The 12763-nt window shown below is 41.7% G+C and overlaps 1 protein-coding gene across 1 annotated transcript in view; it reads left to right on the top strand.

The window, feature by feature from the left end:
- The window catches only part of slc7a5 (solute carrier family 7 member 5), a 28604-nt gene extending 25512 nt beyond the window's left edge, over nt 1-3092 (top strand). The window contains exons 9-10 of the mRNA XM_055934460.1: nt 44-221; nt 338-3092. Coding sequence (XP_055790435.1) covers nt 44-221; nt 338-393 — 234 coding nt within the window. The 3' untranslated portion in view covers nt 394-3092. The remainder of the gene's footprint in view (nt 1-43; nt 222-337) is intronic.
- Nucleotides 3093-12763: the final 9671 nt, after the last annotated feature.

The following is a 12763-nucleotide window of genomic DNA, read 5'->3' on the forward strand; positions in this document are numbered from 1 at the left end:
TGTTTGTAATATATTCAGTATCCCGTTGAACCGTTTCCCCCAGGTGAATATCCTGCTGCCTATCAGCTTCGTCCTGGCTTGTATGTTCCTTATCGTGGTGTCCATCTGGAAAACCCCTGTGGAGTGTGCCATCGGCTTTGGCATCATTGCCACGGGAGTGCCAGTCTACTTTATTGGCGTTTGGTGGCAAAACAAGCCCAAATGGCTCCTTCAATTAATCTGTAAGTTTTACTTATGAACTGCTTCACTGTACTCTTGATCTGTCTTCATGATGTAGTCTGTTTCCGATTCTACAATGATTATAAATGACGGTGTGTATTTGTGTCTCTCTCTCCAGTCTCTTCCACGGCGCTGTGCCAGAAGATGATGGAGGTGGTACCACAGGAGTCCTAAAGTGGAGATAAATCGATGAAGCCCTTTACCCTACCCCCCTGCACCCCTACCCCTGCCCCCAGTGTACACCCTAACTCAGCCCCTATCAATGTGTTCTTCAAGCACACTCCAATCATTCCCCCTGATCTGATCTAGTGAAGGAGAGCCATGCTGCAGACTGGTTTACATGTCAGAGCCCCTCCTTCATTCCTCCGCACCAGGCAGGGGCACGGCCACCTCCACGCTACTCATAGGCCGTTTGATAAGTGCTGGGATATATTCAGACAGGTTTTCACTGCATAGTATCCGTTTAAAAGGGCCAATACAGTCAAAACATGGTGATCCTGTGTTTTATAATTCCATACTACGAGGTTGGAATAATACTGTGAAAATTATCATAATGCCCTTTTCGTGAAGAGCTATTTGAAAAGACTACCTGAAATGTCTGCTTGTTTTGGTGGGATGGAACTTTGGCCTGGCTAGTGACATCACCAGGCTGTAATTTAGTTAATAGACCAATAAGAAAGAGATTTCCAAAAATCTCTGCCAACAGCTAGTTGTCAGTTTTCCCCTCCCCACTCAGAACATTCCCAGTCAGTCCTAGCAAAAGTCTTGCTTGAGAAATTGTTCTTTGCTAAGAAGCAATTATTATTATTTTTGACAATTTTCATTGAAAACAATCACAGTAAGGTACTTAATTTTTACCCTGAAATGATTTGCTATTGAGAAAAGAAAAAAACTGCTGCATTGGACCTTTACATTTTTTGTTGATTTGTATTTTTGAATATCTTTGTACTCTTATCCCACCATGACCCACAAGTGTTGTTTTTATAAGAATGATGTTACTTTTATTTTTCATATTTGAGTTGCAGAGAAATGTCCTCTTGTTCAAACTATTATTTCACTGAGGGTTTAGCATCCGTGTGTTCATGTAATTACAATCTGTGCTTTCATGGAGTTGTGATGGATACTTGTGGCCTGGCTTTTTGCCAATTCCTTGTAGGCTAAAGCTAGAACTTCATGGTAGACTCACTGTTTGTCAGTAGTTCTGCCATTACCCATTCAGGGAGTCAACTGCTTCCCAGTAGAGTATCATCTCTGTGTTGCCATGGCTTCTATTTCAGCACCTTACAGGCTGTATAACGCAGCCATTATGTGTGGTCATCTGGATGTGTCTAAATATCTGTGTATATTTGTGTTTTCTGAATGCTTTTATGTTTTCAGCTTTTGGGCGGGAAGTATTAATGTATTTGTAAAGAGTAGCCAAACATGAAGGCCCCACAAATAACATTTGCTTAAACTAGTGCCTCTGAAGCCAAAGGCTATTCAGTTCCCCGACTACAGACACAGTACAACTCATCTGACCCCAGAGAAGCTGAAGACAGAGGTAGACAGGTAAATGCACGTGTAACAGCGATTGGAGGAGTGTCAGTGGTGTACTTCTTATGTGATAGCACCCCTCCCCTCGGCATCTATGGCAGACCAGACTGGTTCACTGCGCCTAGACTGTACACGATGGAAATCCCTGCTTTGGCAGTTATTTTTTTAAATTCTTTGTAGATATGAATTTCTACTTGAATTAGTTTATTTTTATAGGTAGATGCAGTGGAGCTTTTTTTAATGCTGTCAATTAACAATTTTGTAAATCCAGGCAATTCGTAAATTCCTATGAGATTGCTGGTTCACAATTATACCATGCAGGGGACATTTTAATTAAGGTCACAACGTCATGGTTTTTTAATACTGGCATTAACACCAGCTTATGAACATAATAGTTGCCTGCTTGAGGACTCTTAATTTGTTCTTAGATCACGGTTATCTTGTGGGTATCTGATACACATTGGTGTTGTTGCTATAATACTACTGTTAAGATAGTGTTTTTATAACAGAGCAGGTCGTAACAAAGGCCCCCGATAGGAGCACTGATGTCACAGCCACTGTTTTTACCTACGACGGCAAGGGTGGCTAATAACCTTAGATATTGGGTTAGAATGGGCCGTTGTGAGTGTGTGAGATCATGTGTCTAAGAATAGGTTCATAGCTGTGAATATTCTTTCTGTGTTTTAGTGCTTATGTGTGTTTTGGTATCCTACATTAGAAAAGGTCTATTGTATGTTGTCACTACTGTCAGCTACCAACTTCATAGAAGGATTTCATTATTTTAGGGTGATAATGAGATTTGTGCTGTAAAGGTTTGATGAGGTATGGACCATGGTAGTGGGGGATGGGTAGTTGCCCAGTCAAAAGGGGGAGGCAGGCAGAGCATTCAGAGTAGAGGTTAAAACCACATAGTCTCTGGATACAGATGCCTCAGGGGGAAGGACAGGAGGTGGAAAAGGGTTTGGGAAGGTTGACAAGATTAATTCATTGTTCTTATTATTTTTGCTGAAAGGAACTGTGTTGTGTACTCTAACTGAACTCATCCTCCAGAAGCTTGTTCCTCCACGTTGTATCGTTACCATGGTAAAGCGTATGATGTGTTGTGCTATAGACCACGTGGTTGCTATGGTAACGTATAGTTCATAAGTCTGGTCTCCCGTCAGTTTCTCGGAGGATCTGCATAGCAAGCTAACACTCCAGCCATCCGAAGTCATTTAAATAGTACAGTAGGTTTATTTATTTATTGTAGGAACTGTTAGCCTTCTAATTTTTTGGGGTCCTTAATTTTTTACAGGGCATTTGTGAAAGTGCTTTATGAATAAATCTTACGTTTTATTCCATACATGTATTGTCCATTTTTTGTTTCGTTTTTCAGTGTTCGTATGTGTAAAATGTTTCAATAACAATTCTCTCCGTAACAGATATTTTATGTTGATTGTACGTAGCCCATATGCTATACCAGGTGATTTGCTGAAGGGATGAAGCAGAAGACAATAAGTAGCCTACACCAATGACTTGGTCCATCCTTTCAACTTTGATCCTTGACCTCCCAGGATACATTACACACATCTTTATGCACTACAGGCTGGTTTCCCAGACATAGATTAAGCCTAGTCCTGGACTAAGAAGCACGGTCAATGGAGAATCTTTATTGAAATAGCTTGGTAGTCCAGGACTAAGATTGATCTATGTCTGGGAAACCAGCCCTATATGTTATACAGTGGTTCGTGCTGATTATCATTAAATTGCTCAAGCCTTTATGTGTAATTACAGACCTGCTACTCCGAGGATAACAGGTTTCCTGATTCTGCCTTGAGGGCAGAAGCCAGGATGGAACAGAATACTGTTCTTTCTCAGCAAGGTGTGTCCTGACAAACTTCTAAATCTGGCTGTAATACACTTTATTCCATACACATGCTTCAAATCAAATACGCATACATGTGTTTAGCAGATGTTATTGCAGGTGTAAACAAAATGCTTGTGCTTCTAGTTCCAAAAGTGCAGTAATATCTAACAACTTCACAACACACAAATCTAAAGGAATGAAATTAAGAATATATAAATATTTGGAAAAGCAATGTCAGAGCAGCATAGACAAAGATACAGTATATACATATGAGATGAGTAATGCAAAATATGTAAACATTATTAAAGTGTCTAGTGTTCCATTAAAGTGGCCAGTGATTTCAAGTCTGTATGTAGGCAGCAGCCTCTTTTTGCTAGTGATGGCTATTTAACAGTCTGATGGCCTTGAGATATAAGATCTTTTTCAGTCTCTCGCTCTCAGCTTTGATGCATCTTAACAGGCAGTGGCTCGGGTGGTTGTTGTCCTTGATGATCTTTTTGGCCTTCCTGTGACATCGGTGTCTTTTAAGACAAACTCCCAGCTCAGAGTAGGTTTTAGGATAAGACATTGCACAGACAAACTCTGAGCCAGGAGTAAAATCAAATAATAAAAGTTTCTCAGCTGTAATCACGACAGTTTGAGGTTCCGCAAAGAAAAGATGGTGATAACGCTCATTGACATTGTTGCAAATTTAGGATGATTGTAATGGAGACGCAGGGAGTAGGTGAGTTTAATAGGCACAAACATTGCGTGAATATTAAAAACAGGAGTAGCGTCTAAACATGAAAACAGGAAACAATACTACCTAATGGGTGATACAACGGAGCGCTAGATAAAGGGGAAGTAATCAGGGAGTGATGAAGTCCAGATGTGTCTCATGATGGGGCGCAGGTGTGGGTAAAGATGGTTGCCAGATGTGCATGATGATAGGTTGCCAGGACCGGTGGTTAGTAGACCGGCTATGTCAAGCGTGGGATAGCAGGAGAAGACTTGACAATTATAAACTGGGTGGTTCGAGAACTGAATGCTGATTGGCTGACAGCCATGGTATATCAGACTGTATACCACAGGTATGACAAAACATTTATTTGTACTGCTCTATTTACATTGGTAACACGTTTATATAAGAAATAAGGCAACTCTGGGTTTGTGGTCTATGGCCATTAAACCACAGCTAAGGGCTCTATCCAGGCACTCTGCCTGACTAAGAACAGCCCTTAGCCTTGGTATATATGTGTATATATATATATATATATATATATATATATATATATATATATATATTTAACTAGGCAAACCAGTTAAGAGGACATTCTTACATACCACACGCCCTCCTGCTTTAGTGCTTAAATAACCAATCCGACCAGAGCTTGCCATCTGTCAACAAGCATTGCTTCAGAAAAGCATGGTGAATCACATGTAACTACTTCAAATGTTGCAATGGTAAAAATTTCGATCAATTCCGCTTGCCCGGATCACTTTCCATAATATACATAACCTTTTTTATTTTCAATTCTGATGGTTGTTAAATTCGTAATTTTTACTATAATTACCATTATATCAACACACTCGTCACTCCCGTTTAACAACTCTATCGCATCAAGTCACTTGCCAATAATGATTCATACAACGTTGCATACAACGTTTGAAAGGTCTATATCATTTTCATCGAACTAAATCAAAGTTAACCTATGCCCTAGAAGCCTTCATTTTCCCAATTTATAGTCAAGCCCAGTGAAAAAATTTTTTAACAACGTGTTGCGCTCCAAATATTGAAAGAAAAACGTGTTTACGAGTGTTTTTACGATGCATCTTCCCTACAATGACGTTTTCCAAAACATGACGCAGAAAGAACGGACGCGTTGGAGCATGTGTCAATACTGATGCGGCGTTCAAAAGAACTGGGAACTCGGGAAAAATACGAGATCAAATCATGACTTCAGTGATCTTCAGGCAGAAAGTTTGCGCTCTAGAAAGAGGCCCAAGGTCTCGAATTGGAATTCCAAGTTGGATGACCGTTCGGAGATAATTATTTTACGAGTTCCCAGATGTCTGGAACGCACTGAAGTCGGAGATTACCCAAGTCTCAGTTCTCAGTTGTTTTGAAAGTGGCATGATAGTATCGAAAGAAAGGGAGCGCTGCTCCCGGGTAAGCTTTCTCCATTCAAATTTTAACATAATTATTTCACAATTCTGGCGATGGATTAGCTGCCACCTATGGCTGCAAATATTGAGGCGGCTTGTTGTAATGTAATGCTTACCAAATAAAAATGCACTAAAGAATCGATTCAGCACATCATTGCACACGTGTTAGGCTACACATCAATAAATATATTGAGACAAATTACACACAGTAGCCTACAAGTAGCAAAATATAACTAAATTGATTGAACGTAAAATGTATTTCAATATGATTGATATAGGCATACTGTATAGCCTACTGTTTAAATGTTTATGCAGTCATCTCGGGTTTCATTTGAAGGATATTTTTATATGCCCCTTGTTTGTATCAAAGACATTGGCAACTTTTTAATTGTAGTCAACTTTGTTCTGCAGTTATAGGAGGTCACAGAGAGATGGATAAACCATTCTATGTTTAGCGGAGATCTTCTGTCTATAAAGTGATGCAGCAGGGCAAAAAAAGCATCTAACAACGCACTTAGCTGTTCTACAAGTGGTCTGGGGCATTTTCAAGTGGAACCTTGAGTGTTTTCTAGTGTTTTTCTCAAATTATCTTAGTCAGTTTGTTTCATGCATTACTACATACACCCGGGTAGAACTACTGGAATACGAATCACTGGGTACTTACAGTCCACCAGACCTCCCGAATTCCCTGAGACAGCGTAAAAATGGACTCGCTATTTTCAGCCAGGTGCCAATGTAACGGATGTGAAATGGCTAGCTAGTTAGCGGTGGTGCGCGCTAATAGCGTTTCAATCGGTTACGTCACTCGCTTTGAGACCTTGAAGTAGTGGTTCCCCTTGCTCTGCAGGAGCCGTGGCCTTTGTGGAGCGATGGGTAACGATGCTTCGTGGGTGACTGTTGTTGATGTGTGGTGTGCAGAGGGTCCCCGGGACGGGGCGAGGGAACGGACGTAAAGTTATACTGTTACATTGATGCTGTTGACCCGGATCACTGGTTGCTGCGGAAAAGGAGGAGGTTGAAGGGGGGTGAGTGTAACGGATGTGAAATGGCTAGCTAGTTAGCGGTGGTGAGCGCTAATAGCGTTTCAATCGGTTACGTCACTCGCTTTGAGACCTTGAAGTAGTGGTTCCCCTTGCTCTGCAAGAGCCGCGGCTTTTGTGGAGCGATGGGTAACGATGCTTCGTGGGTGACTGTTGCTGATGTGTGCAGAGGGTCCCTGGTTCGCGCCCGGGGCGAGGGGACGGACTAAAGTAATACTGTTACACCAAGTTGCTTGGGAGTCCTACAGTACCTGAGGGTAGGAAGTGATGATGCTGATGGAGAGGCAAATGTGGTGAGGTCTTAGTGAGATTAAGATGCCGGGTGATTCTTCCTCCGTTACCGATTATACTACTCGCCAATTGTTATTCATTCATTAATGAACAAACTTGACGAGCTCCTCCGACTTGGAATACTTGGCCATCAAATGTCGCCCTTTTTACCTTCGAGAAAGTTCTCAGGGATTATCACCATGTCTGTGTACTCCCCGCCTCAAGCCGCCACCAAAAAGGCCCTCAAAGTTCTTCATTGGACCTGGAACAAACTGGAGACCGCATTCCCGGAGATCAGCCTCTTCATCTATTGTCGTTCCCTCCCAACCTCTCAACAGTCTGTACTCTGCATCCAGCCCAATGGACATGATTTATTCATCACTACTACAGTTGTTATGATGTATATAGTGCTATTTCTATTGTTGTTTTTTTTATTACCATTTTCATGATTTTATTTCACTAGTCCTGCATGTTGGAGCTAGGTGCCTAAGATTTTCACTGTACCCTACAATCACACCTGCAACCCATGTACATGTGACTATTAAACACTCTGAATCTCAGAATTAAACACTGATGGTCCTCCGAAGGTTCTAATGATGAACTTAGCCTCAAGATGCTTTTTGGAAACCGTGCCCAGGACTGTTTTGTTCCTCCCACCATAGCCTCTGTTCTTCTGTTTCCCTCCCTCTCTCCTGTCACAATGCTTTGTGAAAAGCTCTATTGTAAGTTTTCTTTATTACTCTTAGTGCTTAAGTCTCTGTAAAGCTCTAGTGCTTTGTACCTTTGTCTGTCCTCTGGACTGTATTCGGCACTGAGCTCTCTCTGAGAGTAAAGTAAAGTACTCTGCATTACAGAGCTTACTGTGTGTAGCCTCTGTGTTTGGATGACAACATCAGAAAGCAACATACTGTAGACTCACAAGTTAGTAAGTAATTATTACATTCATTTGACCTGTTCCTGTTTGGAAGAACCAAATAAAGATGATTAACCATTGTGTATTTCTCTTACAAGACTCATAGTGGGTGGTGTTTTGTAAATGCTTTATGCATTAAAAAAGTAGATTAGTGCTCTAGAATCATTGGAAATTGAGAGGAGTGGTTTATTTGTTCTTGCAAATCATGAATGATTAAACATGGTTGGTGTATTCTGTCATTGTGTTTGATGCTTCAGTCTTTACAATGGTCTGGATGTGTTATATGACGTGATAGATGTTAGTGTGAATGTTCAGAGGATGGCCTTTGACACACTTCCTTTAGGAAAGAGAATTCTTCATTAATAATAAGCTGACAATGTGCACATGGGGAACTGGGCTTGTTGGAAATGGGATGGTGGAGTTATGTAGGCATGAAGTCGGTCCATGTACTCCCAAACGTACACTTGAAGTTGAGTGTAGTGTGGTGCATGAAACTACTTGGGAATCTGTAGTATGGCGTTTGGGGTTGCTGCCACATTTCACACACAGGCCCTAATTGACCTAACTGACCATTGGTCTCTGAGGCTCCTGAAGACACCTCCAGTTTACCATCATTGTCACCCATTGAAGTGACAATGAACATGATGCTAAGCCTGTAGGACAGAAAATAGCCCAAAATATGAGGTTGTGCACGTATTTTCCATTCAAGTAATTGTGGCATAGGAGTGAATGTAATCTTGCGACGCATTCACGGGACATCGGATCAATGTGTTTGCATACCTGGTAGTTCTAGAACATTTGGTAAACAGGATTAAATATGTTGCAGTTAATTATGACATGCCAGTGCCAGTCACACAGTTCAATGAGACTGAGCAAAGAAGACAGGGCAAAAAGGTGAAAACATGGAAGCATTTCCCATTAGAGTGCTCAGAGTGAATTCACTAAAGTGCATTAGAGGTTATTCCATGTGTCCTCACTGATGGTGCCCAATTTTTTGTTTAAACTGATAGTTTGTAGATACCCTCTTTCAGAGTTACATGCAGAGTGGGCAGGTGTTCATTGCTAACCACATTAGTTGATTGATTTGTCTTCTCGATAACCCACCACAAAGACAGAGTTGGGAAGGGGGAACAAGTGCAGGAACAAGCTCCTTCCCACACTGTGAGCCTGCTGGTGAAACGTTGTCTGCTGAATGTGAGGGGGACATGTGAGGCCTCAACAACAGGCACCCAATATTGATTCTGCAGGAAGGGGATTGTCACAGGTGTGAGGGGCAGACAATGTCACCCTGATTTACACTTCCCTGTGTCAACACAAACGGAGGGGGGGTTAAACACTGTCTGTTTACTGTGCTTGTTACAGTCTGTTGTTGAGCTGGTTTGTTGGGGAGATAGAGGATGCCAGTCACAATGCACCGGGAGGCTTCCTGAAGTCTGGGGTGGAACTGGAAGTTACTGACACAGAGTGATTTATTGTTGTTTTACTTTCTCTCCTCCTGTCCTGTATGTTTATATACTGTTCTTTACTCACTGTGTATGAATATACTGTATTCCCAACATAGCTCATCCTGGTATACCTACTACTGTATGTATATCAGGGGGGGTGAGGGGGGGTCTAAGCTGAATTATTCACCTAATGTTCTATTATTCAATTGTTTTCATTGTATTCACAGGAATGTCCCTGTATTGATGTCATTTTTTTTATTGCAATAATAATAACAATATCAACAACAACAAAAATGAAAAATAAATGACATGTCTCAAAAATACAAAAAATATTTTAAAAAAGGAGATAATAAAGCTCAGGAAAAAATATTTGATACTATTTTTTACACATATTGAACCCTTTTTTGGGTAGGTACGGAGACCCCCATCATGTTTGTGAGAGTCTCCCATTTCCATAGAGGTCATAATTATTTTGTAGGTCAAACCGTTTGGATGCTAAAGATGTTTTCTTGAGAAGATAGATTTTTCGGGATGTTTCATGGTCTGACAAACACAACTCTAGCTCTGCCACCTTTCACCACAGATAAGGAAAGGCAACTTCAGTGGATGCGGTGGCTTGAGACGCATCCAATGCAATATCTTAAACTGACGGATTTTGATGGGGATCTATTATGTACTTAGATTGAAACACCTGTGCTTCAATCAACTCTAGGGGATTATAAAACCTGCAAATCGGTGTACGCGACCAAAACATTTTATTTATATGGTACCTCCAGTACAACATTTCCCAACATGTCACTGCAGAATTGGCAGGTGCTACGGCCTGGTATCATCACCATGGAGATGCCTTCACTTTATATCCTATATCTATATCTATCCTACCCTGCCTTTCTAAGGTCTTCGAAAGCCAAGTCAACAAACAGATTACCGACCATTTCGAATCCCACCATACCTTCTCCGCTATGCAATCTGGTTTCAGAGCTGGTCATGGGTGCACCTCAGCCACGCTCAAGGTCATAAACGATATCTTAACCGCCATCGATAGGAAACAATACTGTGCAGCCATATTCATTGACCTGGCCAAGGCTTTTGATTCTGTCAATCACCACATCCTCATCGGCAGACTCGACAGCCTTGGTTTCTCTAATGATTGCCTCGCCTGGTTCACCAACTACTTCTCTGATCGAGTTCAGTGTGTCAAATCGGAGGGTCTGTTGTCCGGACCTCTGGCAGTCTCTAGGGGGGTGCCACAGGGTTCAATTCTTGGACCGACTCTCTTCTCTGTATACATCAATGATGTCGCTCTTGCTGCTGGTGAGTCTCTGATCCACCTCTACGCAGACAACACTATTCTGTATACTTCTGGCCCTTCTTTTGACACTGTGTTAACAACCCTCCAGGCGAGCTTCAATGCCATACAACTCTCCTTCCGTGGCCTCCAATTGCTCTTAAATACAAGTAAAACTAAATGCATGCTCTTCAACCGATCGCTGCCTGCACCTGCCCGCCTGTCCAACATCACTACTCTGGATGGCTCTGACTTAGAATATGTGGACAACTACAAATACCTAGGTGTCTGGTTAGACTGTAAACTCTCCTTCCAGACTCACATCAAACATCTCCAATCCAAAGTTAAATCTAGAATTGGCTTCCTATTCCGCAACAAAGCATCCTTCACTCATGCTGCCAAACATACCCTTGTAAAACTGACCATCCTACCGATCCTCGACTTCGGTGATGTCATTTACAAAATAGCCTCCAAAACCCTACTCAATAAATTGGATGCAGTCTATCACAGTGCCATCCGTTTTGTCACCAAAGCCCCATATACTACCCACCACTGCGACCTGTACACTCTCGTTGGCTGGCCCTCGCTTCATACTCGTCGCCAAACCCACTGGCTCCAGGTCATCTACAAAACCCTGCTAGGTAAAGTCCCCCCTTATCTCAGCTCGCTGGTCACCATAGCAGCACCTACCTGTAGCACGTGCTCCAGCAGGTATATCTCTCTGGTCACCCCCAAAACCAATTCTTCCTTTGGCCGCCTCTCCTTCCAGTTCTCTGCTGCCAATGACTGGAACGAACTACAAAAATCTCTGAAACTGGAAACACTTATCTCCCTCACTAGCTTTAAGCACCAGCTGTCAGAGCAGCTCATAGATTACTGCACCTGTACATAGCCCATCTATAATTTAGCCCAAACAACTACCTCTTTACCTACTGTATTTATTTATTTTGCTCCTTTGCACCCCATTATTTCTATCTCTACTTTGCACCTTCTTCCACTGCAAACCAACCATTCCAGTGTTTTTTTTACTTGCTATATTGTATTTACTTCGCCACCATGGCCTTTTTTAAATATTTTTATTTATATATATATTTTATTTGCCTTCACCTCCCTTATCTCACCTCACTTGCTCACATTGTATATAGACTTATTTTTCACTGTATTATTGACTGTATGTTTGTTTTACTCCATGTGTAACTATGTGTTGTTGTATGTGTCGAACTGCTTTGCTTTATCTTGGCCAGGTCGCAATTGTAAATGAGAACGTGTTCTCAATTTGTCTACCTGGTTAAATAAAGGTGAAAAAAAATATATATAAATATCCAATGTCTACTCTCCCTCAATAACCAGTCTTACTCATCATACGTCATCAAGGACAGGGCAATCTGGACGCAATTAATGTCCACCATTAGATTTGAAAGCGGTGGCTGTCATTGTAAAATGAGTGTGTGTGCTTATCTGTGGGAGAGAGAGAAAGGGATATTGTTTAGATGAGTAATTGAGCGTGACCACGGCTTGCCTTGTCTCTGGGCAACAAGGAAATAGCAGGTTATTTCTCCTGTGTGTATGGGTCTATATGCGATAACATTCATATTTAAGAAATGGAACACCTATCAAGTCAGATAACACTATTACTCCTGATCTCCCCTCTTTCTTGCAGCCCCATTCATCACGGTCAGATAGATTAGCCTTTCAGCTCTGAGAGGACAGATACCAGGCACCTGCACCCAGCTAGAATAATTTGGTGGGTGCTTACATTTGTCCTATTTCACACATGTACACGTGTGTATTAATACACGTGTGAATTGGAAATGTGTTTCATTGCATATCCCAACTCCCCCTGAGAGTGGGTTCACGGCCAGGATCTGCCATTATCAACAGCTACCCTGGAGAAATGAGGATTGTGCCTTGCTCAAGGGCAAATCAACATATTTTTCACCTTGTCGGCTTGGGGATTCAAACTAGCATCCTTTCAGTTACTGGCCCTGTGCTCTAACTGCTATGCTATTATTGACACAGGTTGTGCTGATTCACATGTGCGTGTGAGCACACACACTTTAAACG

The sequence above is a fragment of the Salvelinus fontinalis genome, chromosome 9, assembly GCF_029448725.1.
Source record: "Salvelinus fontinalis isolate EN_2023a chromosome 9, ASM2944872v1, whole genome shotgun sequence".
NCBI lineage: Eukaryota > Metazoa > Chordata > Actinopteri > Salmoniformes > Salmonidae > Salvelinus > Salvelinus fontinalis.